General features: G+C 47.8%; 1 protein-coding gene across 1 annotated transcript in view; it reads left to right on the top strand.

Moving 5' to 3' along the window:
• Positions 1–766: 766 nt before the first annotated feature.
• Positions 767–24601, top strand: part of lrrc59 (leucine rich repeat containing 59) — a 35051-nt gene continuing 11216 nt past the window's right edge. Inside the window, exons 1-5 of the mRNA XM_070857421.1 lie at positions 767–980; positions 3171–3230; positions 8481–8639; positions 13426–13530; positions 21422–21494. Coding sequence (XP_070713522.1) covers positions 864–980; positions 3171–3230; positions 8481–8639; positions 13426–13530; positions 21422–21494 — 514 coding nt within the window. The 5' untranslated portion in view covers positions 767–863. The remainder of the gene's footprint in view (positions 981–3170; positions 3231–8480; positions 8640–13425; positions 13531–21421; positions 21495–24601) is intronic.

Raw genomic sequence — 24601 nt, 5'->3', positions numbered from 1 at the left:
CCACCAAGCTCATGGTCTACAGGGCTGTAGTAATAACCGCCCTCCTGTATGGCTCAGAGACGTAGAATATATACAGTAGACACCTCAAGTGGAGAAATACAACGAACAATGTCTCCGCAAGATCCAACAAATCCCCTGGGAGGACAGATGCACCAACGTTAGCGTCCTTGACCAGGCCAACATACGCAGCATTGAAGCACTGAGCACACTTGATCAGCTCCGCTGGGTAGGCCACATTGTCTGCATGCCAGACACGACACTCCCAAAACAAGTGTTCTACTTGGAGCTCCCTCACGACAAACGAGCCAAAGGTGGGCAGAGGAAACGTTACAAGTACACCCTCAGAGCCTCCCTGATAAAGTGCAACATCCCCACTGGCACCTGGGAGTATCTGGCCAAAGACCGCCCTAAGTGGAGGACGTGCATCCGGGAGGGCGCTGAGCACCTCGAGTCTCGTCACCGAGAGCGTGCAGAAAACAAGCGCAGGCAGCGGAAGGAGCGTGCGGCAAACCAGACTCCCCACCCACCCTTTCCTCCAACCACTGTCTGTCTCGCAGGTGATAGAGACTGTAATTCCCGTATTGGCCTGTTCAGTCACCTAAGGACTCATGCTAAGAGTGGAAGCATGTCTTCTTCTATCCGAGGGACCCCTGTGATGATCTGGATGTTTGGGATTGGGGAGGAGGTTGCCGCTGCTCCTCCGGCCGGGGTGTGGCGCTGTGCCGCCCGGCTCCGAGCCGTTGTCCGCGGCCCCTCCTGCCCCGGGCCGCTCTCCCTGTCAGTGCCGGGGCCTGGTGTGACGTGTCCCCGCGGCCCACAGCCGGCCAGCAGCGTACCTCAGCCTACTGCTTCGGCCCCGAGACATGCCCAAAACCAGCGGCAAGCAGCTGGGCGCCAACCCCAACCTGCGGGAGCGGCTGGACGGCCATGAGCTGGACCTGAGCCTGAGCGGCCTGAGTGAGGTGCCCGTGCGGGAGCTGGTGAGCGGGGGGCCGGGCCGAGGGGGAGAGTGGCCTGGGGGGAGCGGGAGGAGTGTGGGCCCGGGGGGGAGCTGGTGAGCCGGGGGCCCGGGGGGGACGGCACTGAAACACGGGCAGCGGGTTTCGAAGCCCCGGGGAACGAGCCGCCCCCCCCCGCACTGTACTAACTGGGGACAGGCTGCGCTGTGATGCCTCTTGCAGTTGAACAGCCTACAGTCACTGTGGGCTCACACTGTGCCCTTCTGTACCGGGCCTTGAGGAGACCACATCTAGACAGTCTGGGTCTCCTTATCCAAGGTAGAATGTACTTGCCTTGGAGGCGGTACAACAAAGATTCACTAGATTGATTCCTGGGGTGAGAGGCCTGTTCTACGAGCAGAGATTGTGTAGAATGGGCCTACATTCTCTGCAGTGTAGAAGAATGAGAGATGATCTCATTGAAACATAAGATTCTGAGGGGGATTGACGGGGTAGATGCAGAGAGGTTATTTTCCCCGGGCTGGAGAAGTCTCAGTCTCAGGATAAGGGGTCAGCCATTTGGGACTGAGATGAGGAGGCATTTCTTCACTCAAGAGGGTGGTGAATCTTCAGCATTCTCTACGCCAGAGGACAGTGGATGCTTAATCGTTGAGTATATTCCAGGCTGAGATAGATAGATTTTTGGGTACTCAGACAATCAAGGGTTATGGGGATCGGACGTGAAAGTGGATTTCAGGTCGAAGATCAGCCATGATCTTACTGAATGTCAGAGCAGACTCGAGGGGCCATATAGCCTATTCTTGCTCCAAATGTTCTTAAAGAAGGGCCACTTGGATGCACTATCGAGGTACGGCACCCCAGCAAGAGTCAGTTATTCAGGGGAGTAGGGGAGCATGACACGTGGTTAGGATTACTGAGTCCACAGCATGTGTTCCTGTGGCTGGCTGGCTCCAAAATGACCCTCATACTGGTGTCTGGTCTGAAGTCACCTCCACTGCCCCAGCTTACTGTCAAGTCGCTCCATGATGCACCGGTAGTGGACACCAAGGCAGCAGCCGAGGAAGATGGAACCATCAGCTCCAGGGTCTTGGTGGCACCAACACAGAGAGTTGTTGATGCCAGTTCATTGGACATATTCAAGAGGGAGTTAGAGCTAAGGGGATCAAGGGGTATGGAGAGAAAGCAGGAAAGGGGTACTGAGGGAATGATCAGCCATGATCTTATTGAATGGTGGTGCAGGTTTGAAGGGCTAAATGGCCTACTCCTGCACCTTGTTTCTATGTTTCTAATACGATTGTTTTTAATCTGGTAAATGCAGAACATTCATATTTAAATGAACAAAAATGTGCTCACCTGCACTTAGCTAACCTGTAGCGTGTCTTTAAAATCTGTCCCTTGTTATTGTGCTCATCAAGGTGAGGGATGTTAATCCTTTATTCCTTTGGATACTCAGAACCCACATCATTCACTGCTAGAGTAAATCTCCCTCTACACTGTCCCATCAAACACTCCCAGGGCAGGTACAGCACGGGTTAGATACAGAGTAAAGCTCCCTCTACACTGTCCCATCAAACACTCCCAGGGCAGCTACAGCATGGATTAGATACAGAGTAAAGCTCCCTCTGCACTGTCCCATCAAACATTCCCAGGGCAGGTACAGGGGGTTAGATACAGAGTAAAGCTCCCTCTGCACTGTACCATCCAACACTCCCAGGGCAGGTACAGGGGGTTAGATCCAGAGTAAAGCTCCCTCTACACAGTCCCCATCAAACACTCCCAGGGCAGGTACAGCACGGGTTAGATACAGAGTAAAGCTCCCTCTGCACTGTCCCATCAAACACTCCCAGGGCAGGTGCAGGGGGTTAGATACAGAGTAAAGCTCCATCTGCACTGCACCATCAAACACTCCCAGGGCAGATACAGCACGGGTTAGATACGGGGTAAAGCTCCATTCACTGATGCTGCTGTCCTGATAAACCAGCCCCTAATTAAATGCTATAGAAGATCCACCAACGTATAAATACAGAGGGAGTTATAGCTGAGTCAATCGGAGTATATTTGGGAAACAGTCGTTTCTGCCTTTAGCCAACTCCTTTTAACAGTCCGTCAGAACCTGAGGTTACTGCCTGCTTCTGCAGCAGCTGTGTTAGTGAGTGATTTGTGCTGTAATTCTCTCTAACCTCTGCATACCGTAATGTCTTGTGTTTTCAGGCAGCTCTGCCCAAGGCCACCATCTTGGATCTGTCCTGTAATTGTCTCGTCATGTTGCCGGTAAGTCTTTAATTGTATGAGGTGAGATTGTGTTGTATGTGTGTTGTGAGGTTATGTGTTTCTGTGGGGCAGGGGGTGGAGGAGAAGCTCGGACCTGGTGTGTGACATATTGTGTGAATTCTCTGCCAAGCTTCTTCATGTTGTGGCTGTTTGAAATTGTCTCTGTGGGATTGTCATAGGACACAGCAGCAAAGCTCTGCACTGCTCTTGGAAACATCTCGCTACCCCGAGCTTTCATACAGATGGCCGCTGAATAATGAAATGCCCCCTCCCCTGATGGCGCAGCTGTAAAGTCAGCACGTAGCTGAACCTTACAGGCCACAAGGCGTGTGCTGTGTTACTGATCCTAGCACGGGTGGTAATAGGAATGGTCCGATTGGCTTCACTGCCCCTGCATTGGGGAGAGAAGAAAAGGGAGCAGGTTCCGGAGCCCGATTGCTTGCTGTGTGTGTGAGGACAGAATCGGGCTTCGTTGCCACGTCCCTACAATCACATGACTTGCTGCCACTTAGGTCGAGATCGGCACTTGAGTGCGGCATCGAGGCACAGTTGGTGCCTGTGAAACCACAGCCCGGCGGGAGTCAGCACCATCAGGGGAAGGAGGAGTCAGAATTGGCACAAAACAAAAATCCCCTCACTCAGAAAAACGCCTTCAGGAGAGGGAGGGAGAATATTGGCTAAAAAGAGATGTTGCAGAAAATGACAACGCCCTGTGGACTGTCACGGGACACAGCACGGAGACTCCAGGTTGTGTGCGAAAACAAGATCTCTCCGAGGTTTTGCAAAAACAATTACTTAACAAAAACAACAAAGCAGTACGAGTAGTGTATCTGTGGTGCATTGGGAGTATCTCCCACAGCTTCTTACACACACAATGTTGTATCTGCAGTTTTTACATTTTTCTTCCTTTTGACCCTGCCACATTGAAGGTGGCAGACGCAATATAATGTTGGAAAGTGTGAGGCTATGCACTTTGGCAGAAAAAAATCAAAGAGCAAGTTATTATTTAAATGGAGAAAGATTGCAAAGTGCTGCAGTACAGCGGGACCTGGGGGTACTTGTGCATGAAACACAGAAGGATAGTATGCAGGTACAGCAAGTGATCAGGAAGGCCAGTGGTATCTTGGCCTTTATTGCAAAGGGGATGGAGTATAAAAGCAGGGAAGTCTTACTACAGCTATACAGGGTATTGGTGAGGCCACACCTGGAATACTGCGTGCAGTTTTGGTTTCCATATTTACGAAAGTTTATTCTTGCTTTGGAGGCAGTTCAGAGAAGGTTCTGGAGATGAGGGGGTTGACTTATGAGGAAAGGTTGAGTAGGTTGGGCCTCTACTCATTGGAATTCAGAAGAATGAGAGGTAATCTTATTGAAAAGTATAAGATTATGAGGGGGCTTGACGAGGTGGATACAGAGAGGATGTTTCCACTGAGGGGGGAGTCTAGAACTAGAGGGCATAATCTTAGAATAAGGGGCTGCCCATTTAAAACAGATGAGAAATTTCTTCTCTGAGGGTTGTAAATCTGTGGAATTCGCTGCCTCAGAGAGCTGTGGAAGCTGGGACATTGAATAAATTTAAGACAGAGATAGACAGTTTCTTAACCGATAAGGGGTTATGGGGAGCGGGCAGGGAAGTGGACCTGAGTCCATGATTGGATCAGCCATGATCGTATTAAATGGCGGAGCAAGCTCGAGAGGCCGTATGACCTCCTCCTGCTATTTCTTATGTTCTTATGCTCATTCCTGCTGGGATACAGTTCACTAGACAGTGATAACCTCCGGTACATCACCAAAGAGTCGTTTCATATTACGTGAGCCAAGCCCAATCTTGTTTTCTTTCCTAGGGCAGGTACAGCACAAGGTTAGATACGGAGTAAAGCTCCCTCTACACTGTTCCATCAAACACTCCCAGGGCAGGTACAGCACGGGGTTAGATACAGAGTAAAGCTCCCTCTACACTGTCCCATCAAACACTCCCAGGGCAGGCACAGCATGGGTTAGATACAGAATAAAGCTCCCTTTACACTGTCCCATCAAACACTCCCAGGGCAGGTACAGCACGGGGTTAGATACAGAGTAAAGCTCCCTCTACACTGTCCCATCAAACACTCCCAGGGCAGACACAGCATGGGTTAGATACAGAATAAAGCTCCCTTTACACTGTCCCATCAAACACTCCCAGGGCAGGTACAGGGGGTTAGATACAGAGTAAAGCTCCCTCTGCACTGTCCCATCAAACATTCCCAGGGCAGGTACAGCACGAGTTAGATACAGAGTAAAGTTCCCTCAACACTGTCCCATCAAACACTCCCAGGGCAGGTACAGCACGGGTTAGATACAGAGCAAAGCTCTGGCACTGGTTATCGTCCGGCCTGCGTGTGGAATCACCAGTTCAATGCCAGTTTTGCCTTGTGGCTCTCAAGAAGGCGGATTGAGATTGCTCATCTCATTTCAACTTTTATTGCGTGTTTTCCCCAGGTTCCCCTCCCGCATCCTACCACCCAGTCGCTCGACCTTGCTCAGTACTGAGTGTGGCAATGATAAACAAATCCCACTGTGCATGGGCCCCCAGCTCTGGCACTGTATTGTGTTGTACCCTGTCCCACAGCCCTGGCACTGTATTGTGTTGTACCCCGTCCCACAGCCCTGGCACTGTATTGTGTTGTACCCCAGCCCCCAGCCCTGGCACTATATTGTGTTGTACCCCGTCCCACAGCCCTGGCACTGTATTGTGTTGTACCCTAGCCCCCAGCCCTGGCACTGTATTGTGTTGTACCCCGTCCCACAGCCCTGGCACTGTATTGTGTTGTACCCCAGCCCTGGCACTATATTGTGTTGTACCCCGTCCCACAGCCCTGGCACTGTATTGTGTTGTACCCCGTCCCACAGCCCTGGCACTGTATTGTGTTGTACCCCGTGCCACAGCCCTGGCACTGTATTGTGTTGTACCCCGTGCCACAGCCCTGGCACTGTATTGTGTTGTACCCCGTGCCACAGCCCTGGCACTGTATTGTGTTGTACCCCGTGCCACAGCCCTGGCACTGTATTGTGTTGTACCCCTTCCCACAGCCCTGGCACTGTATTGTGTTGTACCCCGTCCCACAGCCCTGGCACTGTATTGTGTTGTACCCCGTCCCACAGCCCTGGCACTGTATTGTGTTGTATCCCGTCCCACAGCCCTGGCACTGTATTATGTTGTACCAGGGCCCCCAGCCCTGGCATTGTATTGTGATGTACCAGAGTATGGGCTGCCCCAGCTCCCTGTGGAATGTATGCTTATTTTCTGCGTGCTTTCTTCCCTCTGCTGAATGGATTGATGCACGTTGTTTTATGATTCCGTGTATATGGTCAGTTATGAACCCGCTAGTCATGTCTGCGTCTAGGCAGTGGGCATCAGCATGCTATAGCTGTCTGCCTGGGCTCAGTGGGCAGCGCTCTTGCCTCTGAGTCAGAAGGTCGTGGGTTCAAGTCCCACTCCAGAGGCTTGAGCACAAAATCATATCTGGCATTTCAGTAGTGAGACAGTGCTGCGCTGTTGGAGGTGCTGTCTTTTGCATGAGACATTAAACCGAGGCCCACTGCCCTCTCAGGTGGATGCTATTTCAAAGGAGAGCGGAGGAATTCTCAGTGTCCTGGCCAGTTTTTATCATCTTGCTGTTTGTGGGAGCTTACTGTGCAGAAATTGGCTGTCTGTTTCCTACATTACTCGGTGACGACATTTGAATATAGACTTCATGTGTGAAGTGCTTTGGGGTGTCCTGATATTGTAAAAGATGAAATAAATGCACGGTCTTTTCTTTTCCTTTGACAACAGAGGGCAGTATAGCTTGATTCCAATCCTGTCCTCGCTCGAGGTCCTCACGCATTTTGCAGCAGGAGTTACTGGAAAATGATCAGGAGCAGGATCAATCTCCCACTCTTCAAACAGTCTATCAAAAATATTCTCGCTCAAGGAAAATGCCCACTTTCCAGCCAGTAAATATTTCCATTCAACTTTAACAGTATGTTTTTTTAAACTGCACGTTATTTGCCTTCCTTGGCTGCATATGAGAAAGCCCAACTATACACAATGGATAAGACTTGAGGATGAAGATTGCATATTTATGGATGAAGTCAAGAATCAACATCAACACAAACCTGTCTTCAGTCAGCTCGCTTAACCTTCATTAAGACTTGGAGGCACTAAATTCTAAATTGGTTGCAATTGTAAAGTGATAATTACCACACTAAACTAATTGTGCACGTGATTTATTCTGATTTTATTTCAGGAGCAGGAAGGTTTCTGTTTAATTTCCTGGCCAAGGGCCACTGAGACCGATTGTGGCATGCGGGCTTCTGCCAACTGGTTAATTTGGTGCGATACAGGTGGTGTTTTGGCACCCTTGAGCACTACGCGGGGAAGGCGTGTGTAGGATTTTGTGTGAACATAAAAATTAGGAGCAGGAGTAGGCCAAACGGCCCCTCGAGCCTGCTCCGCCATTCAATAAGATCATGGCTGATCTTCTACCTCAACTCCACTTCCCCGCCCGATCCCCATATCCCTTGATTCCCCTAGAGTCCAAAAATCTAAAGAGCTCAGCCTTGAATCTACTCAATGATTCAGCATCCATAGCCCTCTGGGGTAGAGAATTCCAGATACAAAAGTAGGATACTGTGGATACTGAAATCTGGAATAAAGACAGAAAATGCTGGAATCTCAGCGGGTCAGGCAGCATCTGTGGAGAGGAGGCAGAGTTAACGTTTCGGGTCGATGACCCTTCGTCAGAACTGGTGTGTGTTCGGAAAGAACAGATTGTTAACCAGCACTGAAAGGTGGAGGGGAGGAAAGAACAAAAGGGAAGGTCTGTGGAAGACAGGAGAAATTAGAGACAGAAGGGATGATGGCCCGAATTCAAATGGTAATGCCAGGAGTTAGAAAAACATTAGTCAAGATAGGGTGTGAATGGTGGGATAATGACCAACTACCATTATATTAGAGAATTCCAAAGATTCACAACCCACTGACTGAAGATATTCCTCCTCATCTCAGTCCCAAATGGCCGACCCCTTATCCTGAGTCTATGCCCCCAGTTCTGGACTCCAGACTGGGGAATTTGATGCCTGGCTGGAGGTTGGTGCAGCTCGAGTGAGAACAGATTTTACTGGTGTGACATTGCCCCCAGAGTAGCTGGTGATGTTTTAGTGAATTATTTGTGATTTTGTTTTCTTTTATTCTTCTGCACTGAACGGACCTTGCCCCGTGGGTCGCAGCCAGAGTTTTGCAGCCTGACTCACCTCATCAAACTCGACCTCAGCAAGAACCAGCTGCAGGAGCTTCCCTCCGACATTGGGCGCCTCCTCAACCTGCAGCAACTGGACCTGTACAACAACAAACTGAGCAGCCTGCCGGTCAGCTTCGCCCAGCTCAAGGTAAGGAGCCCTCTCGCACACCTCTCGCACACTGCTCCACAGGGTCGCTGGGAAAGCTTGTTTTCTGTTAGCCAATCCGTCTCCCCGTCGGCCATGCCATGGGCAATGCCGTGACGAAGGGTCATCGACCCGAAACTTTCACTCTGTCTCTCTCCACAGATGCTGCCTGACCCACTGAGATTTCCAGCATTTTCTGTTTTTATTCCAGATTTCAGCATCCGCAGTATTTTGCTTTTGTGTTTGTGTGGCAATCATTGCAGTGTTTGTTGTCACTATTATGATCAGTGCTGCTAACTTTCCTCTCTTGTTCCTCCTGACCTGCAAATATTTTGTTGTACGCATTCTTTTTTTCTCCATTTCAGCCTAGCTGTGCTGAAATCCAGGCTATTCACTCACACTTCCTCGGGACCTTAATACTACCTTCCTCCGACAATCAACAATAACTTGTATCTATATAGCGCCTGTAACGTAGTGAAACGTCCCAAGGCGCTTCACAGGAGTGTTATGAGAGTAAAAATTTGACACCGAGCCGCATAGGTAGAAATTAGCGCAGGTGACCAAAGGCTTGGTCAAAAGGTATGTTTTAAGGAGCGTCTTGAAGGAGGAAAGAGAGGCAGAGAGGTTTAGGCAGGGAGTTTGAGCTTGGGGCTCAGGCAACAGAAGGCACGGCTACCAATGGTGGAGTGATTATAATCACGGATGCTCATCACTCTTTTAAAATCCAAGCTGATAGGAGAGCACAGGAGCCGAGAGGATTACAGTCCATTTGTACAAAAAGCTAACACCCATTTGCTCAATGAAACGCTTGCTCCCCGCTCGCCCAGATCTCTGTCCAATTCTCCCTTGACTTGTCTCCGCCCCATCCCCTCCCTGGGCTGTCCATTTCATACCCTCTGTGAAAAGCTGAACCTAAACTCCGTGCAACTTTCAAACTGGAACCCATGTCTTCTGTTTGAGCTTTGTGGCAATTTTGATTTATTAGGGTTCAGTTTATTTATTCCCTGAAGGATCTTGAATAATTTCTCCTGAGCCAGTGGGGCTTGATGTTGGAACTGTGTGCAGGAGAGAGCTCGCACCACGTTTGGATTGACTGAAGGTTTTGAAGGGGGTGGAGTTGGAAAGGCTGGTGAGAAAAGCATTTCAGAACTTGATCTTCAGGGTAATAAAGGGTTAAAGCGGTCGATGCAGTGAAGGGTGAGATCAGTCTGTATTCTGGAGGGTGAAGAAGATAGTCTTGACAATGAACTTGATGTGGAGTTTGAAGCACAGTCCACCGTCCAACAGCATGTCATGGTTGTGCAGTCAGGGAGGTTGATGCACTCAGCCAGAGCCGCATGGGTACTGGTGAGGATTGCATCTTGTGCAAGGTAAGCTGTAGAAATTCAGCTCGGACTGGCAGCCAGAGAGCACAGCAGTATCCTTGCACTCAGTAAAACCAAACAGAAAGAACTGGGTATCATTAGCTGCCCTGGTAACTGCACACGATGTTGCCAAGAGATAATGTGCATACCATGAATAAGAAGAGATTGTTGCATGTTGGGTTCTAGCCCCTTTGCTCCTGATATTTTTGACTGCAGTTTTTGCCTACACGTAGGTAAGCCCCAGTTCCCTATGTCCCAGTTAGCGTTATCACTTGCTCTGATAGCTAGATAAGATCAGTGAACCAGGGATAATGAACAGAGGGTTATTTTTTTTAGATTTCTTTAGCTACTGGTTCAATGCTGTGTTTCCATAGGGACTGCCTTGTTTTCCAGAATGGTAGAATGACACTAAGCTGGACCATGTTTCGGGCTTCAACTGGCCAACACATTTATTAAACTGTAATGGAACAAGAAATACAGCATAGAAAAAGACCATTCGGCCCAACTGGTTGATGCCAACGTTTCTGCTCCATCTGAGCCTCCTCCCACCAGCACATCCTTTTATTCCCTTCTCCCTCATGTGCTTATCTCTGCTATTCTCCCCAACCACTCCCTGTGGCAGCGAGCTCCATTCTCACCACTCTTTGAGTAAAGAGGTTTCTCCTGAATTCCTTACTGGATATATTCGTGATCTTATATTTATGGCCACTATGTTTGGAACTCATTATAAGTGGAAGCACCTTCTCCATGTCTACCCTTTCAAACACGATTGAACCTTTATGTAGTTGTTTTTAAAATCTTTCCCTTGCCAGCTATATAAGTTGTCCAGCTTATTTTGTTTTTTTCAGTGGTTCCAATCAAAGCCTTCCCTAAACATCCAGACCAAGAAAGTCCCTGCGAAACAGGAACCAGAGCTAAGCAAAATGTGAATAATGGTCTGCTAAATTCAAAAAAAGATGGCCATTAGACACACAGCATGTTTATATTTGAATTGTGTGACTTGGCTTCTCCTTCAAGGAAATAGGCAACTGTACATAAGAATATAATAAGAACATAAGAAATAGGAGCAGGAGTAGGCCATACGGCCCCTCGAGCCTGCTCCGCCATTTAATACAATCATGGCTGATCTGATCATGGACTCAGTGAATGGCGGAGCAGGCTCGAGGGGCCGTATGGCCTACTCCTGTTCCTATTTCTTATGTTCTTATGTTGTTATTCTGAATTCCAATGAGTAGAGGCCCAACCAACTCAACCTTTCCTCATAAGTCAATATAGAAACATAGAAAATAGGTGCAGGAGTAGGCCATTCGGTCCTTTGAGCCTGCACCACCATTCAATAAGATCATGGCTGATCATTCACCTCAGTACCCCTTTTCTGCTTTAGCCGTAAGGGCCATATCTAACTCCCTCTTGAATATATCCAATGAACTGGCATCTACAACTCTCTGCGGTAGGGAATTCCACAGGTTAACAACACTCTGAGTGAAGAAGTTTCTCCTCATCTCAGTCTTAAATGGCTTAGCCCTTATCCTTAGACTATGTCCCCTGGTTCTGGACTTCCCCAACATCGGGAACATTCTTCCTGCATCTAACCTGTCCAGTCCCGTCAGAATTTTATATATTTCTATGAGATCCCCTCTCATCCTTCTAAACTCCAGTGAATATGGGCCCAGTTGATCCAGTCTCTCCTCATATGTCAGTCCTGCCATCCCGGGAATCAGTCTGGTGAACCTTTGCTGCACTCCCTCAATAGCAAGAACGTCCTTCCTCAGATTAGGAGACCAAAACTGAACACAATATTCCAGGTGAGGCCTCACTAATGCCTGTACAACTTCAGTAAGACCTCCCTGCTCCTATACTCAAATCCCCTAGCTATGAAGGCCAACATACCATTTGCCGCCTTCACTGCCTGCTGTACCTGCATGCCAACTTTCAATGACTGATGTACCATGACACCCAGGTCTCGCTGCACCTCCCCTTTTCCTAATCTGCCACTATTCAGATAATATTCTGCCTTCGTGTTTTTGCCACCAAAGTGGATAACCTCACATTTATCCACATTATACTGCATCTGCCACGCGTTTGCCCACTCACCTAACCTGTCCAAGTCACCCTGCAGCCTTTTAGCATCCTCCTCACAGCTCACACTGCCATCCAGCTTAGTGTCATCTGCAAACTTGGAGATATTACACTCAATTCCCTCAACCAAATCATTAATGTATATTGTAAATAGCTGGGGTCCCAGCACTGAGCCCTGCGGCACCCCACTAGTCACTGCCTGCCATTCTGAAAAGGACCCGTTTATCCCGACTCTCTGCTTCCTGTCTGCCAACCAGTTCTCTATCCACGTCAGTCCATTACCCCCAATACCATGTGCTTTGATTTTGCACACTAATCTCTTGTGTGGGACCTTGTCAAAAGCCTTTTGAAAGTCCAAATACACCACATCCGCTGGTTCTCCCTTGTCCACTCGACCAGTTACATCCTCAAAAAATTCTAGAAGATTTGTCAAGCAGGATCTCTGGAATCAACCTAGTGGACCTTGGCATCGAGTGAAGCTGCAAGTATTTTCTGTGACTGAAGGTGATTAACTCCTCAGTACTTTGACAAAGGAGCCAAGGCAAAGCTAAAACTTAAACAAAAATGTCTAAGTGCTGTTTACACACCATCCCCATGATGGTTCTGTGTAATTCATGAACAGTTCCACCGATTGTAAATTTGTACGTGCAGCCTGTTTCTGTGCAGCAGTCAGTAAATGTCTTTCCATTCTGCAATTTGTCTCACGTGTACTGTCGGTCTAAATTTGTACATTTAGTAATTTTTGTCACCGGGATGTGGCCCTGGGGTGGGTGTAAGGAGATGTGGTAATTCCAACCACAGTAAAGCTCTCTCCACTCCAGCAATATATCTCCGCCTCAACCACAGATTCCCCACACGCCTGCGGGACAACTTTCCATTTTCCACGTCGGCTATCGTGGATTCTGAGCGGGAATTGGGGATAGTTTCCTCACGTCCCTGAGGGTAAAGGGCATTGGCTGATGCAGTGCCACTCAGACCGTAACAATTATCGGTCAGTAAAAGACGGGAGCAAAATCAGAACCTGGTGCTGCGCTGAGAGTTTCTGTGTTGGAATGTGCTGCCTCGAGTTTGTGACAAACACATGGATCCAGCTCTGTTCTGGCTCAGGAAATGAGAGGGAGACGTTGGTGTGGAGAAAGGAGGAAGGATAATATCTGTCATCAAGGGAACCTTGCATTTCCATAGCGCCTTTCACGACCTCGGGATGTTACAAAGCGCTTTACAGCCAATTAAGTACCTTTGAAGTGTAATCACTGTTGTAATTTATAAACCACGGCACCCAATTTGCGCACTGCAAGGTTTCACGAACTGCAACGAGGTTAACTGACTCCCTTTTCTGTTCACAGAACTTGAAGTGGTTGGATTTAAAAGGAAACCCCCTTGATCCATTGCTGGAGAAGGTGGCAGGCGACTGCCTGGATGAGAAGCAGTGCAAACAGAGTGCAGCCAACGTAAGATTCACCACCTGTTCTTACAATAAACACAACATGTCAAACATCGTGCAGCTAGGATGACCACTGTCCAGTTTTGGAGGAGGCTATCTGGTCATTCTTACAAGGTTGTACATAAGTGCACAACTCGATTTGTGAATACACTAAACCCCGCTCCTGGCCGGGAATTTGCGGTCAGGGGCGAAGCTAAGGCATTTGCCGCTAACCTTGTAGCAAGCTGCCCACCGAGATCTCCCAGTACAGCCACTGTCGGAGCAGTGAACTACCGCGATTAGATGCGTGTGCGCTAAATCCCAAAGTTACGGTCAGTTTCCGAGCGGTAATGGCGAATGCTAACAGTTCACCGTCATTACCCACAGCAAAATCCGACCCATATTTTTACCTGGTTACATCATTTGCACAAATGTAACGAGCATAAGAAATAGGAACAGGAGTAGGCCATACGGCCCCTCGTGCCTGCTCCGCCATTTAATAAGATCATGGCTGATCTGATCATGGACTCAGCTCCACTTCCCCGCCCGTTCCCCATAATCCTTATCGTTCAAAAATCTGTCTATCTCCACCTTAAATGACCTAGCCTCCACAGCTCTCTGGGGCAGAGAATCCCACAGATTTACGACTATCTGGGAGAAGAAATTTCTCCTCATCTCCATGCTAAATGGGCGACCCATTATTCTGAAATGATGCCCCCTAGTTCTAGACTCCTCCACGAGGGGAAACATCCTCTCTGAATCTACTCTGTCAAGTCCCCTCAGAATCTTATATGTTTCAATAAGATCACCTCTCATTCTTCTAAACTTCAGTGAGTACAGGTCCAACCTGCTCAACTTTACCTCAAAAGACAACCGCTTCATCCCAGGGATCAACCTAATGAATCTCCTCCTGAACAGCCTCCAATGCAAGTATATTCCTCCTTAAATAAAGAAAAACTGTACGCAGTACTCCAGATGTGATCTCACCAAAGCCCTGTACAGTTGTAGCCTATTTTTATACTCCATCTTCCTTGCAATAAAGGCCAACATTCCATTTGCCTTCCTAATTACTTGTAGTACCTGCATGCTAATTTTTTGTTTCATGTACGAGGACACCCAGATCCCTCTGTACTACAGCATTCTGTAGTCTTTCTCCATTTAAATAATATCCTGCTTTGCTATTCTTCCTACCAAAGTGGATAACCTCACATTTTCCCACATTATATCTCATCAGCCAAATTTTTGCCCACTCACTGAGCCTGTCTATATCCCTTTGCAGATTCTTTGTGTCCTCCTCACAACTTGCTTTCCCGCCTATCTTTGAATCATCAGCAAATTTGGCTACATTACACTCGGTCCCTTCATCCAAATCATTAATATAGATTGTAAATAGTTGAGGACCTAGTACCAATACCTACGACACCCCACTAGTCACTGTTTGCCAATATATTACCCCCAACCCCGTAAACTTTTATCTTGTGCAGTAACCTTTTATGTGGCACCTTATCGAATGCCTTCTGGAAATCCAAATACACCACATCCACTGGTTCCCCCTTATCCACCCTGCTTGGTACATCCTCAAAGAACTAATAAATTTGTCAAACACTATTTCCCTTTCGTACAACCATGTTGACTCTGCCTGATTGTATTATGATTTTATAAATGTCCTGCTACTACAGATTGAACCTCCCTTATCCGGGACTCCCTTATCCGGCACCATTCCCGGCCCCCGCATGCGCAGAACTCCAACAGGAACAAGTTGAACAAGGGAATGACTGGCATTCATAAAACAGACAGCATACACCCACCCCCCCCCCCACCTCCCGATTTCTCATTCCCTTTTTAGGCACATCGGTAATACAATTTGCATTTAGCTTTTGTGCGTTAAATATTAACTGTTTGCTTACCATTGATCTGACGTTGACAGGTACTTAAGTAAAGCTGCCGACTCCCGCAATCGCTGGCCTGATCCCGTGATCCACCCCTTCCCCCACACTTTCTCTGCCGCACTGCCTGCCAGCCCCAACCAGTCAGCCCCGATACAGGTATCTCCGACCTCCCCCCACGATCTTTCTGCCGCACTACCTGCCAGCCCCCAGCCAGCTAGGCCTGATATCTGCCCCCCCACCACCTCCATGATCTCTCTGCCTGCCAGCCCCAAGCCAGCCAGCCCCGGTATCTCCTTGCTCAGTACAGGTATACAGGTGTACCTGTACCGTCCAGTTAACTGAAGTCTCCCTAATCTTGCAACTGTATTTGTTCAGCTAAAGACTGACCTTTGGCACTGTATTGTAACAGCAAATACTCTGCAAGATTTGGGGCAATCTGTTTATAACTGGAGGCGGAATATCACAACATCAAACCGAGCCGACAGCCGCCGTGCCTGGAACTCGCTGATGACACCAGTCCTGATTGCAGCGCTCGTGCTCCTCCGCCACGCTCTGGCTCCAAAACTGATGCTAGTGACGTGATTCAAAGTCGCAAGTGTTACTGACGTGATGATAATACAGTAGAAATAACTTATTTCTTTAACGCCTTTAGCATTGTAAAACATACCAAGGCAATCAACAACAGTGCAACAAGATCAAACAGATACATTTAACACCAAGCCACAATAGAAGAACTGGTAGCTAACTCAAATTACATCCCAGTTACCTCTGAGGTCTCGGCTGTGGTGACATCTGAGGTCTCGGCTGTGGTGACATCTGAGGTCTCGGCTGTGGTGACATCTGAGGTCTCGGCTGTGGTGACATCTGAGGTCTCGGCTGTGGTGACATCTGAGGTCTCGGCTGTGCCTGTAGTCTTTTTGAACCAATCTTGCAGCTTGATGTGCCTCATTGTGGTCTTTCTTTAATGAGCTTATCTTGTATTATGTAGACATAAAAGATCTCTTGCTCCGAAATGAAACTTCTTTGCCATCTCAATGCAATTATCGATCAAAATTCTTTCTACAACTTCACCCTCATCACCGGCTTTATCATCATTATTTTCTCCCTGCTCTACCATTTGCACAATCTCTCGGTCAGTAAGTCGATTCACAATTGGGACATCTTTGTCGACATCTATCTAGTCTTGTAAATTTTCCTCTTCCAAATCCTTAGTCACATCAAACACTGCAGGGTTGTTGGACATAGCTGCACTGGTGGCATAATTCAGCAATTCACCAATAATTTGTTTGTCTTGACACGTGCGAAATCCAGTGAACTCGGCCCCACCATCCACATCAGGACTGTCCTCAAACATTAAGGCTGGCCACAGCTTGTGCCATCCATTTTTTGAAGTAGATGTACTTAATTTCTCCCAGATTCTAGTGTCCAAATCACATCCTTCATGTTAAAATCTTTCTGGAATGTTTTCACGGACTTCCCAGCATTAACTGACAGTAGCGCTCTTTGCATAAATTCGCAGCGGTACTTGTACTTCAGGATACCTGATCACAAGGCTGAATAAGAGAGGTACAGTTAGGGGGTAAATACAGCCCCACCACATTGTCTTTGACAAGTAGTTCAGCTTTAGGGTGGGCAGAGCGATTGTCGAGAACCAGCACAATTCTGCACTTCCGATCCAGCCCGACCGATGTACAAAATATTTCTGGAACCACACGAGACATAGTTTAGTGGTTATCCAGCCTTTCTTGTTGCCACGGTATATCACTGGGAATACTTTTGAATGCCCTTGGCTTCACACTTCTCCCATTGACCACGAGCTTGCACTTGTGCGTACCTGCTGTATTGCTGCAACCAAGGACAGTTACCCTGTTCTTTGACTCCTTCATTCCAGTTGGTGCCTCCTCAGCATCCGTTGCTAATGGTTTTCTGGGCACACAACGCCAATAGTGAGCAGTTTCATCGGTATTGTATACCTGCTCTGGGGATAACTTCTCCTTTGCAACTAACTGCAAATTAGTGACGAACTTAGCTGCTGTTTCGTGATATGCACTTTTTTCACCGCGCACACAATGCAGATTAATACCATGCCTGGGTTTACATTTCTGCAGCCATCCTTGATAATGTTCACATTCATGCTGCAGGTTAAATTCTTTGTGGAATATTTTCGCTTGTGCCATTATCATCTCGCCAGAAATGCTAACACCATCATTGCAACGAAGCCTAATCATCATCATAGGCAGTCCCTCGAATCGAGGAAGACTTGCTTCCACTCCTAAAGTGAGTCCTTCGGTGGCTGAACAGTTCAATACGAGAGCCACAGACCCTGTCACAGGTGGGACAGACATTCGTCGGGGGTGGGGGGGAGTGGGACTGATTTGCCGTGTGCTCCTTCCGCTGCCTGCGCCTGACCTTCACGGCGAAGCCTAAACCACTGTGATAGAGCGCACTCTAATTCAATACTTTTTCCTTCCCTCAATGTTTTACGAGAGGCCATACTTTTCTTACTTTCACTGTCAGCAAAAAAACTTAAGGATCTCATTCTTTTGCTTCTTAATGTCAGACACTGTTGACGAACCAATATTGTAAAACTCAGACAAGGTCTGTACCGATGTACCCATGTCCAATTTCTTCAACAATTCCACCTTTTGCTGTATGGATAACAGCACATGCTTACACCTGGTACCACTTCCACTGCTAGATGGTCCCTTTGAAGCCATATTCAGGGGTCAGTCAGAGCAATGAACACCGGAAACCAGGACACCACCCACACAACGCAGCATCTCTCACACAGCCAGGAAGTGTGGTGGAACATGTGGGAAAGCACCACTCTAAAACCTCGGGCCTCCCTCTCTCGCGATGCTGGTTTGCACTGCTGACAACAACGTTGTGCAGAAGCCTACTGTGCAGCATTTTGGGCCCAGCGATTTCCCATTTGCTGTTACAGGTACAATACAGTGCCAAAGGTCAGTCTTCAGGGACACTCCAGTTAATTGGCTGGCTGGGGGCTGGCAGGCAGTGTGGCAGAGATCGTGGGGGGACGGGGGACGGTGAATCGCGGAGGTCAGGGATAACAAGGCTGACCAGCTGGGGCTGGGGGCTGGCAGGCAGTGTGGCAGAGATCGGGGAGGGTGGGGGGGGCGGTGAATCGCAGAGGTCGGGGATATCAAGGCTGACCAGCTGGAGCTGGGGGCTGGCAGGCAGTGTGGCAGAGATCGGGGAGGGTGGGGGGGCGGTGAATCGCGGAGGTCAGGGATATCGGGGCTGACCAGCTGGGGCTGGGAGGCAGTGTGGTAGAGAGATCGTGGGGGGGACGGGGGATGGTGAATCGCAAAGGTCAGGGATATCGGGGCTGGGGGCTGGCAGGCAGTGTGGCAGAGATCGGGGCGGGCGGTGAATCACGGAGGTCAGGGATATCAAGGCTGACCAGCTGGGGCTGGGAGCTGGCAGGCAGTGTGGCAGAGAGATCGGGTGGGGGGGCGGTCGGGGCCATCTGGCTTGGCTGGGAGCTGACAGTTGTACGAACGGTTTGTATAGCGTTGCTCCCCTTAGAACACATGACCTCCCCTTGTCCTGCAAAATCCCTTATCCGGCACAGGTCAGGTCCCGAGGGTGCCGGATAAGGGAGGTTCAACTTGTACTTGCTTAATAATGGATTCCAACATATTCCCAATGACAGATGTTGGGCTAACTGGTCTATAGTTTCCTGCTTTCTGTCTCCTGTTTTAAATAGGGGCGTTACACTTGTGGTTTTCCAATCCGTTGGGACCGCCCCAGAATCTAAGGAATTTTGGAAGATTACAATCAAAGAGCAAGTTATTATTTAAATGGAGAAAGATTGCAAAGTGCTGCAGTACAGCGGGACCTGGGAGTACTTGTGCATGAAACACAAAAGGATAGTATGCAGGTGCAGCAAGTGATCAGGAAGGCCAATGGTATCTTGGCCTTTATTGCAAAGGGGATGCAGTATAAAAGCAGGGAAGTCTTACTACAGCTATATAAGTTATTGCTGAGGCCACACCTGGAATACTGCGTGCAGTTTTGGTTTCCATATTTACGAAAGGATATACTTGTTTTGGAGGCTGTTCAGAGAAGGTTCACTAGGTTGCTTCCAGAGATGAGGGGGTTGACTTACGAGGAAAGGTTGAGTAGGTTGGGCCTCTACTCATTGGAATTCAGAAGATTGAGAGGTAATCTTATCGAAATGTATAAGATTATGAGGGGGCTTGACAAGGTGGACAGAGAGGATGTTTCCACTGATGGGGGAGACGAGAACTAGAGGGCATGATCTTAGAATAAGAGGCCACCCATTTAAAAAAACAGATGAGGAGGAATTTCTTCTGAGGGTTGTAAATCTGTGGAATTCACTGCCTCGGAGAGCTGTGGAAGCTGGGAAATTGAATAAATTTAAGACAGAAATAGATAGTTTCTTGAGCGATAAGGGGTTATGGGGAGCGGGCAGGGAAGTGGAGCTGAATCCATGATCGGATCAGCCATAGAAACATAGAAAATAGGAGCCTGCACCACCATTCAATAAGATCATGGCTGATACCATGATCCACTTCAGTACCCCATTCCTGCTTTCTCTCCATACCCCTTGATCCCTTTAGCTGTAAGGGCCACATCTAACTCCCTTTTGAATATATCTAACGAACTGGCATCAACAACTCTCTGCGGTAGAGAATTCCACATGCTCACAACTCTCTGAGTGAAGAAGTTTCTCCTCATTTCGGTCCTAAATGGCTTACCCCTTACCCTTAGACTGTGACCCCTGGTTCTGGACTTCCCCAATATCGGGAACATTCTTCCTTCATCTAATCCTGTCAGAATTTTATATGTTTCTATGAGATCCCCTCTCATTCTTCTAAATGATCTTATTGAATGGCAGAGCAGGCTCGAGGGGTCGTATGGCCTACTCCTGTTCCTATTTCTTTTCTATCTCTGCAGCCACTTCTTTTAAGACCCTTGGATGCTGATCATCAGGTCCAGGGGACTTGTCCTCTTTTAGTCCTATTAGTTTGCCTGGTACTTTTTCTCCGGTGACAGTGATTGCTTTAATTTCCTCGCTCTCTTTTGCTCCCTGATTTTCTACTATTATTGGGATGCTTTTAGTGTTTTCTACAGTGAAGACAGATACAAAATACTTGTTTAAAGTTTGCCATTTCCTTGCTTCCTATTATTAATTGCCCGATCTCATCCTCTAAGGGACCAATATTTACTTTACTTGTAGAAGCTCTTACTAGTTTACTGTCATAACCTATTTTCTCCCTGTTATTTTTTTAGTCATCCTTTGCTGGTTTTTAAAATTTTCCCAATCTTCTGGCCTTCTAATATTCGCAACATTGTATGCCTTCTCTTTCAATTTGATACCATCCTTAACTTCCTTAGTCACGGCTACAGGTCTGTCACTAGAACACTGGGGTACAGTACTGGTTGGTACAGGTCTGTCACTATAACACTGGGGTACAGTACTGGTGGGTACAGGTTTGTCACTGTATAACACTGGGGTACAGTACTGGTGGGTACAGGTCTGTCACTGTATAACATTGGGGTACAGTACTGGTGGGTACAGGTCTGTCACTGTATAACACTGGGGTACAGTACTGGTGGGTACAGGTTTGTCACTGTATAACACTGGGGTACAGTACTGGTGGGTACAGGTTTGTCACTGTATAACACTGGGGTACAGTACTGGTGGGTACAGGTCTGTCACTGTATAACATTGGGGTACAGTACTGGTGGGTACAGGTCTGTCACTGTATAACACTGGGGTACAGTACTGGTGGGTACAGGTTTGTCACTGTATAACACTGGGGTACAGTACTGGTGGGTACAGGTCTATCACTGTATAACACTGGGGTACAGTACTGATGGGTACAGGTCTGTCACTGTATAACATTGAGGTACAGTACTGGTGGGTACAGGTTTGTCACTGATGGTGATAGTGTAGGGCAGTAAATTTGGTGAAAGAGGACATATGGTGATGATTCCGTTCAAAGTTGTTAACTTTGTTTTCACTCTCGGCTACTGCAGGTGCTGCGCTACATGAAAACCATTCAGTCCGAACAAGACCGTGAGAAACAGCGGCGGCTGCAGGTCGAGAGGGGTAAGAGACGAGGTGTCTGTAATAAAAGTTCACCCGGGTATAGACTACTCTGCAAACGTGGATCCCGCCCCAACAACACTGGAATCGTGAGGCAGTCAGTAGTTCAAGCAAGCAATATTGTCTCTTTTTATTACCCCTGCTCTCCTGAAGTTGCAGACTCTTGCTGAGGGAGGTGATTTCACAGGGATCGACAGCCCTCCGGTACCAACGCCAAGTCGCCATTCTTGGTTCGAGTCGAGAGTCCGACTTGAGGGTATCAAGAGCCAGACCTGATCTTGCTCTCGGTGGACCTCCGTGGGGGCCATTGGAGAATAAGCAAGAGGGGGATCCTTTTCTGTGTTTATTCCTTCCCTTGACCCAGGAGTGTTGGCATCAATTGTCATGCCCCAGCTAAGATCAATCAATTCAGTACAGACCTGCGATTGAACTTGGGACCCTCCAGGACTTTGTGGCTCAAATACTCTCTGCTTTGACCAGCTGAGCCATCTAGCAATGGAAGAAACCGATTTCAGGTCTCTTATTTGTGGACATACTCTGGATGCCAACATAGAAAATAGGTGCAGGAGTGGGCCATTCGGCCCTTCGAGCCTGCACCACCATTCAATATGATCATGGCTGATCATGCAACTTCAGTACCCCATTCCTGCTTTCTCTCCATACCCCTTCATCCCTTTAGCCATAAGGGCCATATCTAACTCCCTTTTGAATATATCTAACGAACTGGCCTCAACAACTTTCTGTGGTAGAGAATTCCACAAGTTAACAACTCTGAGTGAAGAAGTTTCTCCTCATCTCGGTCCTAAATGGCTTACCCCTTATCCTTAGACTGTGACTCCTGGTTCTGGACTTTCCCAACATTGGGAACATTCTTCCTGCATCTAAACTGTCCAGTCCCGTCAGAATTTTATGTTTCTATGAGATCCCCTCTCATTCTTCTAAATTCCAGTGAATATAAGCCTAGTTGATCCAGTCTTTCTTCATATGTCAGTCCTGCCATCCCGGGAATCAGTCTGGTGAACCTTCGCTGCACTCCCTCAATAGCAAGAATGTCCTTCCTCAGATTAGGAGACCAAAACTGTACACAATATTCAAGGTGTGGCCTCACCAAGGCCCTGTACAACTGCAGTAAGACCTCCCTGCTCCTATACTCAAATCCTCTTGCTATGAAGGCCAAAATGCCATTTGCCGCCTTCACCGCCTGCTGTACCTGCATGCCAACTTTCAATGACTGATGTACCATGACACCCAGGTCTTGTTGCACCTCCCCTTTTCCTAATCTGTCACCATTCAGATAATATTCCGCCTTCCTGTTTCTGCCACCAAAGTGGATAACCTCGCATTTATCTACATTATACTGCATCGGCCATGCATTTGCCCACTCACCCTGCAGCCTCTTAGCATCCTCCTCACAGCTCTCACTGCCACCCAGCTTAGTGTCATCTGCAAACTTGGAAATATTACATTCAATTCCTTTGTCCAAATCATTAATGTATATTGTAAATAGCTGGGGTCCCAGCACTGAACCCTGCGGTACCCCACTCGTCACTGCCTGCCATTCTGAAAAGGACCCGTTTATCCCAACTATCTGCTTCCTGTCTGCCAACCAGTTCTCTCTCCACGTCAATACATTACCCCCAATTAGTGTGCTTTAATTTTGCACACTAATCTCTTGTGTGGAACCTTATCAAAAGCCTTTTGAAAGTCCAAATACACCACATCCACTGGTTCTCCCTTGTCCACTCTACCAGTTACAACCTCAAAAAAATTCTAGAAGATTTGTCAAGCATGATTTCCCTTTCATAAATCCATGCTGACTTGGACCGATCCTGTCAATGCTTTCCAAATGCACTGCTATTACATCTTTAATAACTGATTCCAACATTTTCCCCACCACTGATGTCAGGCTAACCGGTCTATAATTCCGTTTTCTCTCTCCGTTTTTTAAACATTTTGCTGCTGCTGCATTTGTTGTTTCATAACTTACAGTCGCTCTTAATAGAACAGTTGGGCTGAATGGCCTGTTTCTGTGCTGTAAACTCTATAATAGTCAGATGAGCCAAAAATTAATGTTTGCATTCCACTGAATGTGTTGCAATTTCATTTCTACACTGTGTTCAGTCTTTTGATGCAGTTTTTTAAGGAAGATTTTATATGACTTGGAATTCCTTCTGGACGGATAGAAACATAGAAAATAGGTGCAGGAGCAGGCCATTCGGCCCTTCTAGCCTGCACCGCCATTCAATGAGTTCATGGCTGAACATTCAACTTCAGTACCCCATTCCTGCTTTCTCGCCATACCCCTTGACCCCCCTAGTAGTAAGGACCTCATCTAACTCCTTTTTGAATATATTTAGTGAATTGGCCTCAACAACTTTCTGTGGTAGAGAATTCCACAGGTTCACCACTCTCTGGGTGAAGAAGTTCCTCCGCATCTCGGTCCTAAATGGCTTACCCCTTATCCTTAGACTGTGACCTCTGGTTCTGGACTTCCCCAACATTGGGAACATTCTTCCTGCATCTAACCTGTCTAACCCCGTCAGAATTTTAAATGTTTCTATGAGGTCCCCTCTCATTCTTCTGAACTCCAGTGAATACAAGCCCAGTTGATCCAGTCTTTCTTGATAGGTCAGTCCCGCCATCCCGGGAATCAGTCTGGTGAACCTTCGCTGCACTCCCTCAATAGCAAGAATGTCCTTCCTCAGGTTAGGAGACCAAAACTGTACACAATACTCCAGGTGTGGCCTCACCAATGCCCTGTACAACTGTAGCAACACCTCCCTGCCCCTGTACTCAAATCCCCTTGCTATGAAGGCCAACATGCCACTTGCTTTCTTAACCGCCTGCTGCACCTGCATGCCAACCTTCAATGACTGATGTACCACAACACCCAGGTCTCTTTGCACCTCCCCTTTTCCTAATCTGTCACCATTCAGATAATAGTCTGTCTCTCTGTTTTTACCACCAAAGTGGATAACCTCACATTTATCCACATTATACTTCATCTGCCATGCATTTGCCCACTCACCTAACCTATCCAAGTCGCTCTGCAGCCTCACAGCATCCTCCTCGCAGCTCACACTGCCACCCAACTTAGTGTCATCCGCAAA

This window comes from Pristiophorus japonicus, chromosome 16, assembly GCF_044704955.1.
Source record: "Pristiophorus japonicus isolate sPriJap1 chromosome 16, sPriJap1.hap1, whole genome shotgun sequence".
NCBI lineage: Eukaryota > Metazoa > Chordata > Chondrichthyes > Pristiophoridae > Pristiophorus > Pristiophorus japonicus.
Note: the sequence above shows the minus strand (reverse complement) of the source record. Positions and strands in the feature narration are given on the sequence as shown.